The sequence below is a fragment of the Anopheles coluzzii genome, chromosome 2 (genome assembly GCF_943734685.1).
Source record: "Anopheles coluzzii chromosome 2, AcolN3, whole genome shotgun sequence".
NCBI lineage: Eukaryota > Metazoa > Arthropoda > Insecta > Diptera > Culicidae > Anopheles > Anopheles coluzzii.
The window spans coordinates 83,738,393-83,758,578 of record NC_064670.1 but is presented as its reverse complement, the minus strand read 5'-3'; the positions used below and the strand labels follow the sequence as shown (position 1 = coordinate 83,758,578).

The 20,186-nt window shown below is 40.7% G+C and overlaps 1 protein-coding gene across 1 annotated transcript; it reads left to right on the top strand.

The window, feature by feature from the left end:
• The first annotated feature begins 15 nt into the window (after positions 1-15).
• LOC120947483 (uncharacterized) lies at positions 16-20,128 on the top strand. Its single transcript, XM_040362847.2, has 7 exons — positions 16-369; positions 520-940; positions 1,158-1,412; positions 1,661-1,790; positions 14,379-14,979; positions 15,241-15,464; positions 19,112-20,128. The coding sequence occupies exons 1-7, from the start codon at positions 117-119 to the stop codon at positions 19,220-19,222; spliced, it is 1,995 nt and encodes a 664-aa protein (XP_040218781.2). The 5' UTR covers positions 16-116; the 3' UTR covers positions 19,223-20,128.
• The last annotated feature ends 58 nt before the right edge of the window (positions 20,129-20,186 follow it).

Here is a 20,186-nt window from a genome sequence, read left to right as displayed (position 1 = left end):
GTTTGAAAAGAAAGAAACTGTCGGAACTGTCGGGTAGACGGAGTCGGAGTTTGCGCTTGAGCTTTCACGAATGGGGGGATGTTTTCCATCCCCTTTCCGACGGCTACCTCACCCCAATGGAGACGCTTTCGATGTTTATGTTCTTATCGATCGAGTGGGTGGTAAATACAAACCTGAAACCTACCCCAACCGTATGGCGGATAAGCACAAAGGACGCGTGCGACAGAGAACGAATCGGGTTGGCTGCAGGGAAGAACGAGCGCGCTGGGAAGATAAACCGTCGCTCGTGCGTGAGAGTGTGTATGTGTGTGAGTGAGTACAGCAAGCGAAGAGACGGTTGTATGAAGACGAAAGGACATCAGCAGAACGGTACGTAGTAGACACACGGTGCACGGGAAGCAAAAGGCAAAATCGCAGCAAGCACGTAGGGCAAGAAGCAAAAAGGGCCACTGCTTGCCAGAAAGGTGATTTATCTGTTGTAAAATGTGCCAATAAAACCCCGTTTTCCCGTCCCCGAAGTGATGCAGTGCAGGGCGAGCGTTTCGAGTCGATATTCACTGCTGCCGCACGCCACCGCCAAGCGGATGATTCTCGGTGGCGGCGCCGGTGGTGGTGGTGGCGGTGTTGGTGGATCAGCCCATCGCTGTCAGCAGTCGGTGGTGCCGCGAATGCTGGGCGAGGGGTTTAATGTGGATTCCGGGTTCGAAACGTCTGACTTCGATTTTACCGACTTTGCCGAGGAGATGCTGCCGTCGCGCGACTTCATTCAACCGCTTTCGCTCGAGCAGGACGGTCTCGTCGGAGATGGCCGAGGCATTCCGTTTCGAACCGGCGCGGCCGACAGACGTTGCTCCGGGCTGAGCGCACGCAGGATGTCCGACTGTCCTCGACGTATGCTGAATCTGCTGCATGGCGCCAAAAATCGTCGTAAGAGTCGCATGTAAGCATACGGATTTATTTAAATACTTTTTTTTTAATGTAAATTGAAGTGTTTTGAATTAGTGTAAAGTTTTTGAAACAGAACGGTGAAATATTTCCACAAAAAATGCGTGTGCTTGTTCGTTCAGTTTTGTTACTCGTGTTACATCGGACGATCCTGGTCCCGAGATATGGAAGTGTTTGCTCATTAGGCTTATTATCGTTAACCTCTTTCGCAGATCGTTTGATTTTTCCAACGATCTTCACCAGGCGGAAAAATCGGTGCAAACGTCCCCCATCAAGCATCCGAACAAGAACTGGCGCTTCGAAGATGCCCGCAAGGCAATACTGGTGGAGATGGAGGCGGTCGGGCAGCTGCGGAAGCCGCACGTCCTGCTGTTACGCTTCCCGGATCCGCACCTTAGCAAGGAAGTCGTTCAAGGCTTCTCGGCCAGCATCGAGAATGTGATTTTCCATCGTCCAGCAACGCCAAGGTCAGTCCGGTGTAATGCATCCTGCACAGGTAGCAACTGTGCTGCCCTGTGTGCAAATGATGCTATCGTTGGCGTTTTACAAAACGTGAAATCGCTCCCGGGTCTAAAATCCTATTCACGCTTGGATACCTTATCCGACCCATTCCCATTCTACATTCAATGCTTGTGTGTTGCTCCACTTTTAACAGTATTTTTTGTACATATTTATTTTGTTTGCTGCTCTGTGTGCCCATTTCCGTCCGTTAAAGGTATTGTGTGGTGCATTTGAAACCGGAAGCGGACGTGGACAGCGTCATGAAGCAAATTTCACGGATCCCGTTCGGTGCTGGCAAAATCATGGTCGAACGGAAGACACGCAATGCCGATCAGAAGCCCGTGGTGAGTAAATCTGTATGTGTGTGTGTGCTTTCTGTGTTTGCATGTTTAAATTTGCTCCGTCCCGTGAAAGCGGCAATGTAAATAGAAATGGTGTTTCGGTTATTTTTTCTTTCTCACTTCAAATTCACTTTCCCAAAACGTTCGTACCGTGTTTGATCTGGGGCGAGCGAGGGGAGAGGAGAATTTACGACGTGTTTGCCTACGCCACGATCGCGATAACAAATCGAGCGTCCCTTTCCGAGGCGCAATCATACTATCATTATGTTGTGCAGTGCCATAAACTCGCAAGCACATGCCTATTAAGTGTGATGAAATATAATCGAGCAGCTTGTTCAGTTCTGCTGAGCAACCATAATGGGAGGGAACGCTCGCTCGAGTGTTCCCTTTTAAAGTGTCCTGTCTTTATGTGGGTGTATGTATGTATGTACGGGGATGGGGTATTTGTGGAGAGGTTGGGGTGTTTTTTTCCAGAGGACCACGTGCAAGCGTGCGAGATAATGCTCACTCACATTATGATAACAGTTTGTACGCCTGCTAAAGCTACTCTGCCCAGAATGGTTTTCGATTTTCTTTCCAAGGACATGTTTCTTATTTAAATTGTATTTTATTCAGGTAGAGTTTGAGTTATGGGTAAAATATTAATATTGGGAAAATTGCTTTTTGCTGGGTCTGAATGGACAACCCGTGGCCTATAGGACGAAAATTCACTCACTTTAAGATTTTAAAAACTTATGTTATATGAGTAACAAAACAATTTCAATGAGAGGTTTTTTTTTAATAACGTAATATTATGTTATAAGTCAAATTATTATTTGTTTGCTTTACAATATTCATATTATGTATGTTTTTTTTTTAACATAAATAGAGCTTCACATACTGGCGTACTCATTAGAAAGACAAATATGTTAAGTTCAACTTATACTTTAAGCGTGTTAAGTTAATCAACTCGCTTAAATCAAATTGCTATAAAACTAAAAAAATGGGACGACCATGCAAAACAGTCAAATCAGTACTGAGAGTACCCTAGTGTCGAATGATGACAGAATGCCAAAGCCCCTATCCGATAGCTTTCCCATGTGCTCGACTATACTATGCCATGGAATGGACCAATTAGTCAATGAACAGTTTTATTATATTGATTTAGGCAAGGAAACTTAGAGCTACTGTGATTCTTTGCTGAAAGAAGAAGTAGAAATATTTTACAATAGTTATTAATTGTTTCCCCGCCGTCGTACAACAATCAATCGATCATATCCAACAATCTGTAATGCACGAGTACGCCCAACAATGGCTCTATGAAAGTGCGATTCGTGTGGAAAGGAATCTAACATTCACATAAGCCTTTCAATGGCACACGTGGTCCTAAAATCAAGTGTACACGTTTGGTCCGGAACAGTCAGCACGTGTTTGTTCAGAAGAAAAATCTAATTAATTTTTGTTCAGACCAGTTCAGACAGAGCGGGCGGTTTAAATTTATTTGCTCTTTCACACTCATTGGTGGATTGAATACTTCTGTAATACATATATAACATAAGCTTACAACAGTGCCTAATACTTAAGTAAGAAAAGGCAAAGTATTTTAAGACGTCAGTTTAACAATTCGAAGCTTTTTAAATCCCTTTTCTTTTGCTCCTGTATGCCTCCAATGAAGATGTCATACAGAGGTGTCCATTTAAATAAGGCCATCTTCATGGTTTTTACTTTATCTCAAGAGTATAGCATGTTAATGACAAAATTATGATGGCAATTTGATGGCAAAATTGTTGTAACAATTCCATTACAATGTTGCAGTTGTTTGTTGGTAATTGTTACATTATTGCACAATACGTAATACATCGGCACACACACAAAAAACCCATTTGTGATAATGTGATACTTGGATTAAAACGTGCTTTCGCTTCGCTTGATTGTAGAATATTTTAATCCATCGAAATGGTGTATGGTAACTAGAGCTTAATACATTGATAAGCAAGAGACTAGCTATATCATACGTATGGCACCCAAACGACCCAACTCATTTCATTCTTTTATACTACAAAAAAGGACAGAGCCCCATTTGGTAGGCTCAAGATAAGGTGGCAAGATGTAATGGAGGCATCCGTCATAGAAACCAGGAAAACAGTTATAGGTTACGATCGCGAAGCGGTTATTTATCAAATATCAAAGGGTTATCAAATTGTCGAAATAAAAAAAATAGAGTAGCTTTTTTGTGATAATTGAATTTCCAATTATCAGCAAAATGTTTAAAATGTTAATAGAGCTGATTAAACTCTTACACGAATTCAAAGATAAGCGGTTTTCCAAATTTGTCAAATCAGTACAATTTGCTTCATGAATTGTCGAAAGCAGTATAAATTGCATTTTTGTTATAAAATTCAACCCGCCTTAAAGCTAGAAATACCATGTTTTCAAATCATCAAATCATCAAATAAATGTTATAAGTATTAAACTTAATCAAAAATACCGAATATTGGAGTTACGCGGATTCCTCGGGAACGCATAAACCGCATATCTCGGGAGCAGACTGTACTGACATATTTGATATCATACATACTAACATACCGTTGAACCCCTCATAATGACTACCCCTTATAACGAATGTTTCGCATAACGAGCAAATCTAAACGCTCTACGAATACCCCTCTTAACGAGTAAAATCTCGCATAACGAACAATTTAATTTTTGTTCCCGATAAGAAATCGTGATCATGTCAATACTAAGAATCGTTAAATATCAAGCTTTTTCCAAAAATACCAGGTATAAGTGTGGAGGAAAAGTGGAAAGGGAGGTGACACATTAACTCCCACCGCCAGCCCAAAACTCACGAAGTCATACAAACATCGAAAAAAGCCGGAGCGTGCCGTGGGCGCGTTCACTCCACGTCCAACTCTTTTCAGATCAGATAGCGGAACTGAGAGTTTTGCTGCGCTTATCGATGGGTGGAGTAAGTGAAGTAGTGTCTTCAGTTTAATTGTTCCATTTCCTTCCTTCTTATTTGACAATATTGGAGACTCTCTTGGGTCGTGGAAGTGGGCAGGACGTGGATTTTAGTGTATAGTGTACCTCCCTAAGAAGCGTGTATTTCACAAATGTGAGGAGTATTGATGACTGTGTTCTTGCATGCATTCTTCATCTACTTTCTCCTGAAGGCGAAAATTTCGATACTAAGAATTGATCAATGGATTACTGTTGCCACATGGAAGTGTTTAGTATGGTTGTGATGCATATATTCCCAATATACCCGCACTTTTCTTGACTTGGAACCAATTAATTGCACTTTTCATACCAGTTCACAATGGGCATTTGCCGGGATGAAATTCAAAAAATCAACTTTGTAATAGCGCAATTCCAAATAATAGGTTTTAATACTAAGGGTTAAACTAAGAAAAATACCAAATATGAGCTCTTTATCTTTTCTGGTTCTCTAGAAAACACCTCTCAAAGTCGAGACTTGATAAAAAAACGCAGAAAAATTTTCACTTTTTTGGAAAACTTTGAACTTTTGTAACTTTTTCAAATATGAACCGTTTTTATAAATTTAGACATTTTAAAAAGGATATTTAGCCAGCTTTATAAATTTTAAAGATTTTGAGTTAAGTTAATTTTATGCAAAAATATACGATAATAACTGAAAAAATTTCCCGAAAATTTTCATCATTTTAATTTTTGACTTGATGCCATTATGGAAGTGGCGTAGAGTGGTGTTGTCTCATATATGTCACATAATAGTGTAATATATATACTATCAATCTGGGAAGAAATATTCTGCGAAAGTTTGCGAACGCGAATTTTATTGAAGTTTTTTCACATCAACTTTTTCTAAAAACAGACACATGCGTAACTAGGCGGCTCCATAGGTGCCTAGTGGAGCGTATTTAGTGTATTCTACAAAAATATATTCTACGTGCTTTTGATCACTTTTAATTTCGATTACGAAGCTGTGTATCTTAGTTTCAGCTCATGTACTTCTATAATATGTAAATTTCTATTCTATCCTAACTTTATTATTAGATATAATGAAGCCAAATACCTTTTGGTGCTACTCCAGATTATAGACGGATGTAAGGAAAGTAATTCTAAAATTATACGCATAACAGGAAAACGTTATGAATGTGGGAGAAGGAACTCCCAAAAGTCATGACAAACTAAATATAAGGATAGAGGGGAGTATGCTACAAAGAATATTTTGCAAGAAAGAAAATGCATCCAGAAGGACATTTTGTATAATGAGCTGTATTCCTCTGATTCGTTAACCAGTTCAATATCAGTAGCTACACGCACTAAAACAAAGACAGAGTTTAACTTTACAAATGAAGTAATTACTTTGTTTGTAGCTATCGTTGAATTTTGGATAGTTGTAAAACCAAGAACATCGGATTTTTAGTTTTATTACCCCTTCTGAAGGCAGTACAGGACTTGGAAAAGTATTGGATGAATATTCAAAGACAAACAATATGGGTTGCTTTTCATTACAAATTTGAGAAGTACTTTATTTCAATGTACCTGCTCTATCTAATTATTTAAATGGATTTATTCATGTCTTTAGAAATGTGAACTAGACGTCAGAAGCTTGTAATAGCATCTACCTAAGTTGTGTATGTAAATTTTTAATATTCGTACTACCTGTGAGTAAAAGTGATGAGAATTAGCTACAATTGTCCTATACAAAGCAGAAAAAATTATCTTATTCAAAATTATTATGTTTTGTTCATATATTATGGAACATTACAGTATATTTTAAAATAGTTTATACTATTAGAAACAACAAATACAAGAAAAAAAACACACAAAATTCAAAAACAAAAGCAAAGATCCCTTAAAACACTATTTTATGAAGCGCCACCTGGTGGTATGGATGCGAACTACATGTAAAATGTTTTTTACTATCATAATACTTTACTACAAACGATAAAAACTAACAATTTCTGCAAAAATAATTTTATCCCGAAATTTGTTCTAAACTGCCAATTGTGCAGTTGTATACAAAAGAGCCTCCCGCATAACGAGTTTTTCGCATAACGAGTGAGTCATTGGAACGGATCAAACTCGTTAGGGTTCCACTGTATTTTTGAACTGTTGCCATTCTTTATTGGCATAGTACCCACAGTTTTGTAAGAAATTATTCAAACATTTTTTTGAACAATATTAACGGTCAATAAATTGAGGGACAAATTCTAAAAGTGTTTCTATTTATTTTTTGTTCTTAATGTTTTGACACTCACTGTACGTTAGATGTGAAGATGAGCGGCATACTCGCGGGAACTCCAAAGGAGCTTACCAATCTCTCCAACTCGCTAAAAAAATTCGTTACAACTGTAAAAAAAATGCTTCCCAGTCCTCCAAATTTAAACATACATTGTTTTGAAATAAAAATTACATATCTAATTGTGGATGGTTACAATAATATTGCAAGAGTAAAAGTAAAAAAAGTTCTGCGGAAAAAAACTCGACAATATGGAAGGGCCGTAATAATAGATTAAAGAAATAATTTTAAAAATATATTATTTTAGTCACTTTTTGAACGACACAATGTTTAAAACACAAAACAAAACCAAATTTTGATTTTATTCTGCATGATGTATGTGCATTAAGCAATGACGAAATTAAATTAAAGTAACGAAAGGAACAACAACAAAAAAACACAAACAAAAACTAAAATTCTAAAAAAAGAAACACTAATCAAAAACAGTCATAAGTACTCCACTACTTTCCATTTCCTAAATCATACTTAAAACATCAGCGCACCCGAGTACACCACACCCGGAACATAAAGCGAACACAGCAGTTGTATCTACGAAAGGCTACTGTGTGCAAACAGTGTTTCCTCCGGTTAAAGTTTTGGAAAGTTTTGCCGGCCTGTGTGCATTCATCAAGCGGATTGCCATAAACAATGGGAGTGCAGCATGTTAGTCCTTCCCCTTCCTTAGTCCCGCTCACTGCGAAAGGAATCAAGAAACCTGCTGTACCCAATCTCTTGTGCCTAGACACACACACACACGCGGTGCCATATCGGTGCCTACATCCACCCAGGATTGACTGCTGGCCTTCATTTGTAGTGTGTGTGTATGTATGTTTATGTGTGTGTTTATGTGTGCGTATAGCACGCTTTCGCTCCAGTGTGTGGCTACCGCATGGGACGGCTGATCCGGTACATGCGCCAATATGCGGTTGCCGCTCATCCATAAGGGATGGGACGGTAAACAACCCCAGTCAGGGGCATCATATATAATTCTGGCCTGAAGCCATTCGCTACCACTGCTGCCACTGCTGCCACTACTGCTGCTGCTGTGAGTGGTTGCGTATAATACGGTTACGGGAGCAGCAGCTGCGGTTGCACTTTTCTGCCGAAGCGGTAAACTTTTCCGTTGCGCTGCAGTTAGCCTGCGATCGGGGCATCCCCGTGTTTAGGGATGTAGCGAGACGTGTTGCCATCCTTTCACGCTCGGCTCACTGGATAATCCCAGCGGTACTGGTACGCATTTTCACCAAACATCCGGACACCAGCTCAGTGGTTCCCCAGCGAGAGAAAGAGAGCCAGAATCGATGCTTTTTGATGGTGCTTTTCCCTGTTGATTTCATGTGCAGCCCGGTAAGGGCACAAGCGCGGAGCAAAATTGGTGCCCTCTTTACACCACCAATCCACACATACACATGACCGTCCATAGCGAGGGGGTACGCGCCGGGCTTATCGTTTTGTCAGCAAATGTCCATGCTCTCGGGACCAAAGCCGGAACCCATCTCGAAACTGTTGGCACATTTGTCAACGGGCCATGTCAATCGAATATTGCTCGCAATCGACAGCACGCAATGAAAGCACAGGAGCACGGACAAGACTGCTCGTTCCAAATTATGCTAACACATGCGGCAGAGCAGCAGCCGGCAGCAGCATCCTGGAAAGCCGCATGTGACACAAAATGTGACCTAATTCATTTAGCGAGCCTTATTAATTTTTATGAGCATAAATGATTCGATGCATTAAACATATGGGAACCATTTTATCCAAAATCCACCACTCCACTCCAATGGCGCAGTACATTGGACGGTTGGGTATGGCAGGGCAAGCAAGGACGGACGGATCGGAAGAACGCAGCCCTCCTTTCGCTCGTTTCGGGCAGCCCGAGAGAGTATTGCTTTATCGATTCAGCTTATGCAGAAATGTAATTTCTGCCAAGAAGGGCACAACGACCACGGACGACCATTGTTAACGTCCTGGGGTGGGCTTGGATGCGAAAGTTTTCGGATGGAATTAAAAGTTTTTCTCTTCCTTTTTTGGAAAACCCCGGACAGCTAAACTGTCCTCTTCCATTCGGTGGAGAGCAAACCCGGAAGGCCAACCGACACCAGAATAATAATAATACAAAAAAAGCAACCTGAAAACAAGAAGCCAAACTTTCTTCAGCATCGTTTTTGCAACTGAACTTTGCAGAAGACCTTTTGCACTGTAGGTACGACGACGGAGGGTTGTGTAATCGCTTTCTCGTACGATTGGCATTGGCATGAGCCCCGAGATGTGGAATATGTGTGTATTTTTATGTAAATTTATGTATTCGGTCACAGTGAGAGCCGGCGTTAGTGTTAGACAGTTCATTCGGCCAGATGTATATATGTATGTAAAATAGTATGGGAACATTTATCTCCACAATTGATCTGTTTTAGTGTAACACAGTTTCACTGCTAATAAATTCATTTCCAGTCGGCAAAGAGAAACACACAAACTAACACGACATATGCATCTTATGAATAGTGAGGACGGAATGTTGAAGGCAAAGATTAAATTTTTTTTGTATATTTCACCGGGCCTCGTAGTATTTTTTTCAATCGCATGGGTTGAATACAGTGCGTCACACAATTATACGACTACATGTTTTTTGATCACTTTTTTTTAACTTTAGTTTTTCAATGTTTCGGTTCAACTTGACTTTTTTTCGTTCTAAATATCTCATTTATTGTCTTTTTAAAGGATTTTTTTTTTTGTTAGTCGGGTTTTATTTTTATTTTCTATCGGATCAGAAATAATATCAGAAATTTGATTACAGTCTGTTTCCGAGGTACGCGGTTCTCGATATACGCGGATTCGGAGATACGCAGTTTTCTGAATTTGACAGATCAAAAGTCAAATCATTACAATTTGCTTTAAGATTCGGCGTTTACTGACGGTAATGAAGTAATTTTGTATGTTTTGGTTTAACGTTAGTTGAATATTGTTATGTACCAATATTGGCTCCTTCTATATTTTAAGCCAGAAAGCAGAAATTTTTAATCTGTTAGTGGAACAGTATTCATCATCCGGGTTCAAGGTGGATTAATAAGATCAGGTGGTGGAATCTAGAGCATTTTGACAATTCGATACTTGACGTAAGATCCCCGAGATTCAAACTTTGTTTACATTTATTTCATTTGTTCATATAATTTATTTACCACATTTTTGCTATTCAATATACTATAGAAATATATTTTGGGCATTATGAGTTCTTCTTCTTCTTCTTCTTCTTTGGCTCAACAACCGATGTCGGTCAAGGCCTGCCTGTACCCACTTGTGGGCTTGGCTTTCAGTGACTAATTGATTCCCCCCCATAGCAGGATGGTCAGTCCTACGTATGGCGGCGCGGTCTATTTGAGAATTGAACCCATGACGGGCATGTTGTTAAGTCGTACGAGTTGACGACTGTACTACGAAACCGGTACATGAGTTCTTATTTAACATTAAAAAATAAATTGAAGTGTGTTATTACGCGTTATTTCGTGATTTTTTTTTTTTGTATAATTCATTGTGTTTTCGATATGTTTGAGCATAAAAACTAAAAAATTATTTATTTTTCCTATTTTCACATTTATTCCTCATTATCTATGAAACATATGGACGATTTAAGTGATATTAGAACTGTTACTCACATGATTTTAAATTTCGTAACTAAAAAAATCATCAACTCTTTAGTTAATGTATCTCATTTTTTGGATAAAATCAATAAACATATAAAAATGCACGTAGTAATAAAGAAATCTGTTTTATCTGCTCCAAACCAATGTGTGCGGAAACCAATGGTTAACGGTGTTAAAATGACGTAAAGCCCCTCAACTATGGGAACGCCCCAAAGACCCCTTTCCACCACCTGATATTTTTAATGCACCTTGATCGTGTTGTATCTATTTGACAGTTAAGGTCCGCCATATTCGATTTCAGCAATTGTGTATAAAAAAGATACATTTAAAAATTGTTCAGTTTTCTTTGTTTCTGTTAGGAATGCGTACAAATAGTACTTTTATTTATTTATTAACACTTTGAGTGTCATGGCTATCATATATGAGAGCCAGTTATGTTTCCTGGGGTGCCATGGTTATCATATATGATAGCCAGGGAAAACTGACTTCAAATCTTAATATCTTGTAACAGATTGAGCGTATTGTCATGAAATTTTGCAAAAAGATCAACAAAATGAAAAGTAACTTTGTCATGTACATATATGGTTTTTGCAATTTTTTGTTATGTTAATTTTTATATAATGATTCATTTATACCCAATAATAGTCGAAATGCGAGAATATAAATGCAAAATAACAATTCCTTCGATTAATATAGTGTAGCCACATATATTTTAGTTATAATGCGAATCTTCAAAACATCTGATATACAGCAGATATTATTTAAAATATTATCTAAATGACAACATAAGTTGTTTACATGATCGCTTTTCAATGAAGCATCATGTTGAGAACAAAAAAAACCGTTCAACCGTTTATGAGCTGGCCTGAACGCGCCCGTGACAAATCTGCGTTTGTTTACATACTTTTCAGGTTGAAATAATCAAGGCAGAAAATTTGAGGCTAGTTTTGTGTGTGGTTTTGTATGGAGTGTTGACATCATTCCAGTTGCCAACTGTCCAACTCTATATAAAACAGCTGGGTAGTATCGTAAAACCCCTCATTAATCATTTTTATATTGGTGCATTCAAACATAATAACCAACGATCATCAACGATTAAGAAACCTTTTTACAGCGGCAATTATGTGAGTTAAACGGAAAAGTGTCAAACAAAATCACTCTACACTAACGGTTTCCGTTTGACTCATATAATCGGCCCTAATGTGTTGCGCATTTTACTCAAGCATTGATTTTACTCAATTCTGATACTTGCAATTTTATATAAAGAAGTAATCCTGCAATAGAGTTATGCATTGTAATATTCCTTTTTGGAGATAAAATCCTGAATGGTTATGTAAGAATTTAACAGTTAATTGTGAATTTTGCTGACAAGACTTACTGTTTAAATACTGTTTTCAGTTAAAAGCAAAAGCTAAAAATTCACTGCAACATGCGTAACAAAAAAAGAGACTAAAACATGACTTTTAGGAAACATTTTACATCCTTTTTTCTCTATCACTATCCCCAATACCAGGTTGTCTAATCTCACCTCAAATTCCCATCATTAGTTTTACGCCCCATTCGCAGTATCGCAGTCAACCGTCCATAATGTAGGTTAACTGGTTCGACAGCATCCCCAGCATCTCCGTCTGTAGCAACGGTGGTTCGTATGTGTGAATCGCGTCACCATGCTGCAGCAAACGGCACACCAACCGTGAATGGTGTGCATTGTGTTTGTATTGATCAGTAACTTTTGGTCCTACCGAGGTTGGTGCTCAATTCAATTGACCTCGTTTTACACACCAACCAACACCATCCTGGAAAGGAGATTGAACTGACAAAAACAGAACCCTGCTTTCTTCCCACCTTCCCAGGCCGCAGTGAACCACCACCATCATCCAGGTACGGATTACCTGGAGGAAATTAAATTGCACATTGCGAAAGCTGATATGCAAATTCGTTGCATACGAATCGGATGCAAATCAGGGGTTGGATGCGATCTTTCCCCCTGCTCGCTCTCTGCTCTGCTCTATAAGCCAATAAGTGCATATGCCATGTAATCCCGGTGGACTACTTTTCACTAACGGGGAGGAGGAGGCGGCGGTGGTTTGGGCATGTCCATTCGGGTTTGATTTATTATACCGTTAATTAATAGTGGCCCTCGGGGTGGTTAGCGTTTCAACATGTTCGGCATAAAATGTGTAACAGTGTCACCACCACTGCTCGGTATCCTTCTCACTTCTCCTCTGCCGGCCCAGAAATCCTCCAGTCCTTTGCCGATTTTGGCAAAAATGGCAGAGAATGTGAACATATACATACAAAAAAACCAACCGGTAACTATCCATCGTTTGGCAACTGCCACCATGCCAAGGTTAGCAAGTGTCCTTTAATCCAGCGCCTCCAGAAGCCAGCAAACAGTGGAAAAGGCACGAAAAGGCTCTCACTTTTCCCCTTCCTCTTTCCTACTTTCCTTTTCTGTCCGATGTCCTCGCTGTAGCGTGTACGTTTGCGTCGAGTACCATGGCAAGCGTTCAAAAATTCCGAACGTTTAGTTCGCTGGCTGGCTTCTGTTCCAGGGCCTGGACAGGATTAGTTAGTTTTTTGTTTGGCCTTTTTTTTGTCTCTTTTTTTTGCTCTCCCCGGATAATTTAACCCACTCTACACCCTCAACCCTCCCTTTTGCTGTCCTCTGCCAGAAGCTGTGAAAAGCTGTGCCCAATCACCCACGTGCTGGATAGTTTTTGAACGGCATTTTCCCGCCCTCACCGGGCCTTCCTGCGCTCATTCGTTCACTCTTTTGATTCTGTTAGTCACTGGCTGTATCGGGCAACTGTATATTTCGGTTGGCCGAAAAAGCGGTACAAAAACCACGAAACCCTCCCCTCCCATTTCACGGTGCACCAGCGGACGGACGGACGAACGGACGGACAGCACCAAGTTGTTATCATACAGTCGCTGAGTCCGATTTCTGTCTCTGATGTCAGAGCGTTAAATTATTTGGAAGTCGTCCAAAAAACCGGGCCAGCTCCGTTATCTTGCAGGCCCGCTGGCAATCTTGCTTCCGGCACTCCGGCCCGGGAAATGCCTTCCCCCGCTTTCCCACCGTGCCATGTTGGACATTTATTTTTGTTTTTCCTTCCAACCTCCCGTTCCCCAAAACACCGGTTGGGCCACCGCTCAACCATTTTGTGTTGTCCTCGGTTGTCGCGGTGTGTTTACATTTCGTTTGTGTATGCAAACCCCTTTCTATCCGGCCACAGCTTCACGGCCAGTAGTAATCTTTGCAGTAGCTTTTCCGGGAGGCTCCGCATGAAATGAACTCTCCGGCTGCTCCGAGACCTTCGAGACCGTTGCGCTGCTCATGGAGCTGGAGCTTTACGGTTGCACGCGGATAACGCGCGTATGCTGCTGCAGCTCATCATATCGCAATTCCGAGCGGTTTATGTAAATTTTTATTCGAACGTGCGTGGCCTTATTGTGTTTGGTTATCGCCCGGGTGCCGTGTGCAGGATTACTGGGATATCCCTCCCCAATTCGCTCTTGTTTTCATGCGAATCGGTGTTTTTGTGCCAAGGGTGGCGCGTGTACAACGACATTTGGGTGGTATGAAAATAGGGGATAGATTTTTCTGTTTGTTCTGTTGCGGGAAGGACTGTGACTGTGTTTTGCTGCGGTGTTCGGGCGTATTTTACCATACCTCTCCTTCTTTGCTTCGGTTCCCCCCCACAGGTCCAGCCGGAAGACATCGATCCGTACACGCTGTTCATTGGCAACCTGCCCAACGTGGTGACGGTGCAGACGGTGAAGCAAATGTTTCCCGCTGCCAAACGCATCGATATCGGTCACGCTCAGCGCATCAAGCACACCCGCTACGCTTTCATACGCTTCACGAACGTGGAGGAAGCGATCCAAGCGTTCAAAGCCAATCACAACAAGGTCATTGACGGGAAAAACATCATCATTCGCTTCCGGCGGCACAACGCGCCGATCGCGCTGCCCGAGGACACGACCACGCCGAAAACGCCCAAACGCCAGAAGGCTGGCGGCCAGCAGCCGCAGCAGCCGCAGCTGGTGGTGTCGGTCGAGCAGCGGCCGAAGCGCCTCAGCCTGGTACCGGCCGCCGCCGGACCGGGCCATTCCGGTACGCTCAGCACGATCAAGACGGAAATACTGGACGAGGACGACGTACCGGACGGTGCACCGGTGGGCAGGAACGTGAAGCGGTACGAAGGGGCCGGCGGTCCCCTGTGTGTCATCAAGTCCGAACCGGACGATACGGACATCGAGGACAGCCTCGAGGAGGAGGAGGACGTTGACAACATACGGGACTGTAAGGGACTGTTGTGGGCGGACACACAAAAACGCCAATCTTTTTGCAATTCTTTATCTCATGGCATGACGTGGTGCAAAAAAAACAAAAGTGCACCACAACCACCCCCATTGCAACCGCCCCGCAGTATGGTGGTGGATCTGTGCAGCATAATTATGTGGACGTGTTTTGAGCGATTTTTATTTAATCGACTTTGTGTTCGTTTTTTTCCTTCCCATCTCTTTCTCTTTATTTGCATGCCCCGCGCGCATGGTCGCACAGTTCTGGAGGAGCAGGAGGAGGAGGAGGGCCTCAATTTGGACGAAATCAATCCGGATGAAAACTACTGCGAAGAGGACGATACGGACATTGACAGTTTTGGCAAGAACTACTGGACGCTGGAGCAGCTGCGCCGTAACGCGGCTGGTGACAATGGATCCGGCTCGGTGAAGAACGAGGAACAGGACCTGGAATCGGCTACCAAAACGACCTCTACCATGCTGATTGTGAGTCGATTTGCACATTTCTTTGTCTTATCGTGTTTGAATTGGCTGGATGTGCATTCATTAGCCCGGCATTCATCGACACATCGGTGCCGCCCTTGGAAATACATGTATTTATGATAGCATTTAATTTGTTTAGTCGATAAACAACCTAAAGCTCTAGTGCATGCCAATTGCGATGCCCGCCTTTCGGAGCAAGGGACAGGTCAAAATGTTATGTATGCAGTGCATATGCGGCTGCAGCTATACCACGCGTTACGACCAGCACCACCACCATCACCACTGTGCCCTTGTGCACTGCGTAAAGTTACCCCTGGCCTGTCCGGTGGTTTGTATCGAAGAAAATCAAGCCGCCAATGCGAAATTTATGTTCGAAAGTTCAACGAGTCACGTACGTACGGCAGTCGGTACTACGGCCAAGCCAATAGCGTGTGGTTGCGTGCTGCGGTGCCGAATCGAATGGTGTGAACGAATTATGATAAATACGATTTCACTGCCAGAATAAGTGTGGGGTTTAGATTGCTTGCTTGTTTTGCAAACGGCAGTCGTAATAAAATATTTAAATTGGTTCGAGGAACCAACATTTTCACCTGAATCTACATGGTTTATGTTTGGTGTCATACACCTATGTTGAAACCTTTTTGCAACCGCTACCGAGTTATTAAGAAAGCTACCGAGTTACTAAGGCCGCAGGCCTAATAAGTAATTTTGGCATTTTCATGCACAAGACTCTGCACTAAAAACACAAAAAACAAAATCTACAAAAATAATACAGCTAATATACTCATTCTTATTATTTGACGTAACAACCGTTGTCGGTCTAGGTCAGTGATTAGCCAAGTACGGCTCGCCAGCCATATGCCCTGATTTGATGCCTAGATGGCGGCTTTTGTTTTGTTTTGTTTAATGAATTTTATAGTATTTTCATAATGTTTATGGTTTTCATCAATTTGGCTCTTCACTAGAATTTTACGCACATTTTTGTAGACTTTTGTGGTTTTGGCCAAACAGTTTGTGGACCAGTGGTCCAGGTCTAATGTTTGCCGCTGATCCATGACGCATGACAGGCATGTTGTTAAGTTGTGCGTCTGTACCACGGGACCTACAACTTTTTGTTTGTTTGTGATTTTATTACGTCCTGGCTGCATTAACCCCTCGGGAGAGTGTAATATGAGGTAAATTTAAAAAAAATCCTATCTATTGCGGGTTTTATTGATTATGTGGAAATATTTTCGACTCACAACTAATTACTACAATTTTGAATAAGAGAATATGATGAACTTATACTGCGAACTTATATGAGATTTTAAAATCGGCTTCTCTAAAACCTATCATAAATAAAACCAGCAGATACAACCACACACTGTCCAAATTTGAATTTGAACCTTGTTAACACTGCACTTTGCTGTGGTATGGTAAACTCATAAAGTATTATCAGTTTTTGTTATTATAGTGCTCAAAAGTATTAAATTTACTTAACTAACTAGTATTAAATTCTATAACTACTATTGAGTGTTTTTTCACTTACTCTTGTTTTTTTTATCAAGTACAAAAAGTATATACAAAACATGAGATTATAAAACATTTTCTTTCTTTCTTTCTTTTTTCTTTTTGCTCAACATCCATTATCGGTCAAGGCCTACCTGTACCTCTTGTGGAGTTGGCTTTCATTACCCCCCATAGCAGGATAGTCAGTCCTACGAATTTCGGCACGGTCTATTTGGGGCTTGAACCCATGGTGGGCATGTTGTTCAGTCGTACGAGTCGTACCATGAGACCGGCTATGTATAACATTTATGTATTCTAAATAACCACCCTTAAATACAATTATATAATTCTTAGGCATTCTGAGGGATGCCTCAGGGGAACTTCTTTTTACTGTATTTTCTTTTACTGTACTAAGTCTTTTCTTCTCCTTGGCGTAACATCCTACGCGGACATGCCGTCGTTTAAAAACTTTCGAGACTTATTCAGTACCCACGATGGGTATGTTGTTAAGTTAGTATCACGAAGCCGGCTAAGCCTAGATTTTGTACATTTATCGACAAACGATCTGCCTACTTCCAAAAAAGGAATCAGACTAAAGTTACAATTATTATGAATTTGATAGAGTGTTGTGTTGTGTCTTGCCAATTTATTTTAAATATTTAGGTTAAATGTTGTATTTTTTAAAACCACTCAAACTTGCATAAAGATTATTTCAGTTGTCAATTTCCTTTTTAACAGCCGACTTATATATAAACTCGTTTGAGTCCTTTTTTACCAGATGCTAGTTACGTTCCTTGATCTGATAAATCTAATTTAGAAGAAGCCAAATGTACCAGGTAAAACGCTTTGATTAATCGCGTATTCAACTTTTTTATACGACTCGCTTTTTTAGAACCCATAAAAATCTTAGAGTTCTCAATTTGAGGACAAAGTAAGTGCTCTCAATGATTGAAGATTTTAGAAACTTTGAACAAATCGTTAACAAACCAATATCTGATAGCACAACATTTTTAATGGGAAAATACAGGTATTGAATCATAGTCTCGTCAAAAATAGAATAACATTTATTAAACGTGTAGGTAAAGAGACCATGTATTTCCCTAAACTGCATATAAGTATATGATTTTTTTTTAAATAAGCTTTCGAACAGATTTTGTACATAAATCACAAAAAAATAATTGAAAATTCCATTCAAACTAAAATACCCAATATTTACCCGAGTAAAAACGAAAAAGGTAAAAACAACACTGGATGTGGTCTGTAATCCTAAAAAGGTTGGAGTGCACTAGTATAGAGTAACAAGGCTTTTCTGTCTACTCAGTAACACTATTAATTTATTTAAAGCATGATATCTTTTGTTAACGTATTTCTTAACACTTTTATGTTAGAATTATGATTGAATCTACAATTTGTAGTATTTTATTATTAAATCAAGATTTTATCATTATTTATAAATTAATGTAAAATAAAAATGTTGATTATCGGACATATTGTGAGCTAATGTGACATTCGCACAGTTAAAAATTTGAAATCCTGAAAAGGAAAGACGCATCCGTGCAACAGCCCAAAGGAACCCGATTCTTTTCGATTACGTGAACAAATGGGTGTCTTTACCCAGTTAAAGGACCTCAAGGTCCTGTATATGTCGTAATAGCAAAATAAAGGCTCAGGAAAAGCCATTCCTTTTTTGTGCATGTGCCATGCCAGTACTTACTATTTACTTCTAAAATTAGTTTGATTTTATTCTTTAACAAAAAATCTACAACGCTAACCAGGATTCTCAATTTCGGTCACGTAAAGGGTACGATTCCAATCAGACGGTTTAGGCGCTCCAAACATCTTGCGGTTTTACAACCCGGCGGCTTTATACAAAGTTTCGCATTCAGTGATCCGTTAAATTGCATTTTTCTGCAGGGGGCTTACGATTGTTTTCGATTGCTGAAACTGTTCTCGGTGTGAATTGTTTCACCGAGAAAGAAGGAGGGAAGATGAGGAACATTTTCCGCAGAGCAAATGATTATTAGGGCACCCTTTTTCCGTAACCCGTCTTACGCCCGTCGAATTGTTTTGTTCGCTTTAATTAAAATCCCTTTTGCAATGGCAGATGTAAAAAAGGGGTGTATTATTCTAACTTCTTATTCATCTCTGTCCCTTTGTTACAGAAACGCAAGGATCACAAACCACCGACCACGGTCATCAAAACGAAGCGTCGCGATGATCAGCTGAACGATCTCTTCAGCTGCCTAGAGCCGGACGATGATCTCTCATTATGAGATTCGATGGAGCTGTTCTCGGACTTCATTCAATACGTCACGCTTAACTAGAGTGACGGAAGTACCGTTCGTCGGATGCCGAAGTTGGCCAATGCGAGAACGTGCGAGTGAAGCTGTCCCGAAAACAGTTCCTGCAAGCGCTTTGAACAGAAACCAAAGAAAGATGATCGACAACAACAACAAGCAAAGAAAACCTATTTCCCCCGGTGTTGTAGGCGAGTTTTAATGCATTTATCCTTATTCGTAGACTGGCTGCATGAGTTCGGCAAGGCGTTAAGCGAGCGCAGTAGCGCAAATTCGGTCATTTTAAACTTTAGACGGGACCAGACAGACGACAACCTTCCAGTTCCTATGCGACCTTCGTGTTCCAGTCAGATTCTAAGTCGTGTTCCAGTCCCAAAAGCAAAGGAGAGATAGAGAGAAAAGAGTAATGCAAAATTTAGTTACCATTTACTTGAGCTTCGTAGCTTGTGGCACGAATTGGAAAGTTAGTTTCCCAGTATTAATTGTCGTTAGCGTTACGTAAAGATGAAAACTAAAGCATCGGACACACAGTATCTGTTCTGCTCGCCTTCCGCTCTCGTACGGTGAGGGGGCTGTATTATTAGCGAAAGTATTATTAACCTTTTAGCCGGCTTAACACGCGAAAAGGATCGAGATCTTTGGTTTAGCTTGCACAAGTTTTGCATTAACACCGTTTTTTTGCGCTTCAATTACCTAAAAAAAAAGAACAAAACACCAAACACGATTTAGGCAGGCGCATGTAACACCAATATTAGGTGGCTAAGAACGTTGCTTCAAGGGCGAGAGGAATGCAAGGGAATGGTGCCAACTGAGTCTTCAGAGGAACAGTATTTCTGTGTTGAAAAATGTAGTGTATTGCTTGAGGCAAATAATAAATAAACATATACAACTAGTAACATTAGCTGATAAAATGGATGCCTACAGTGTTTGAAACGACGTT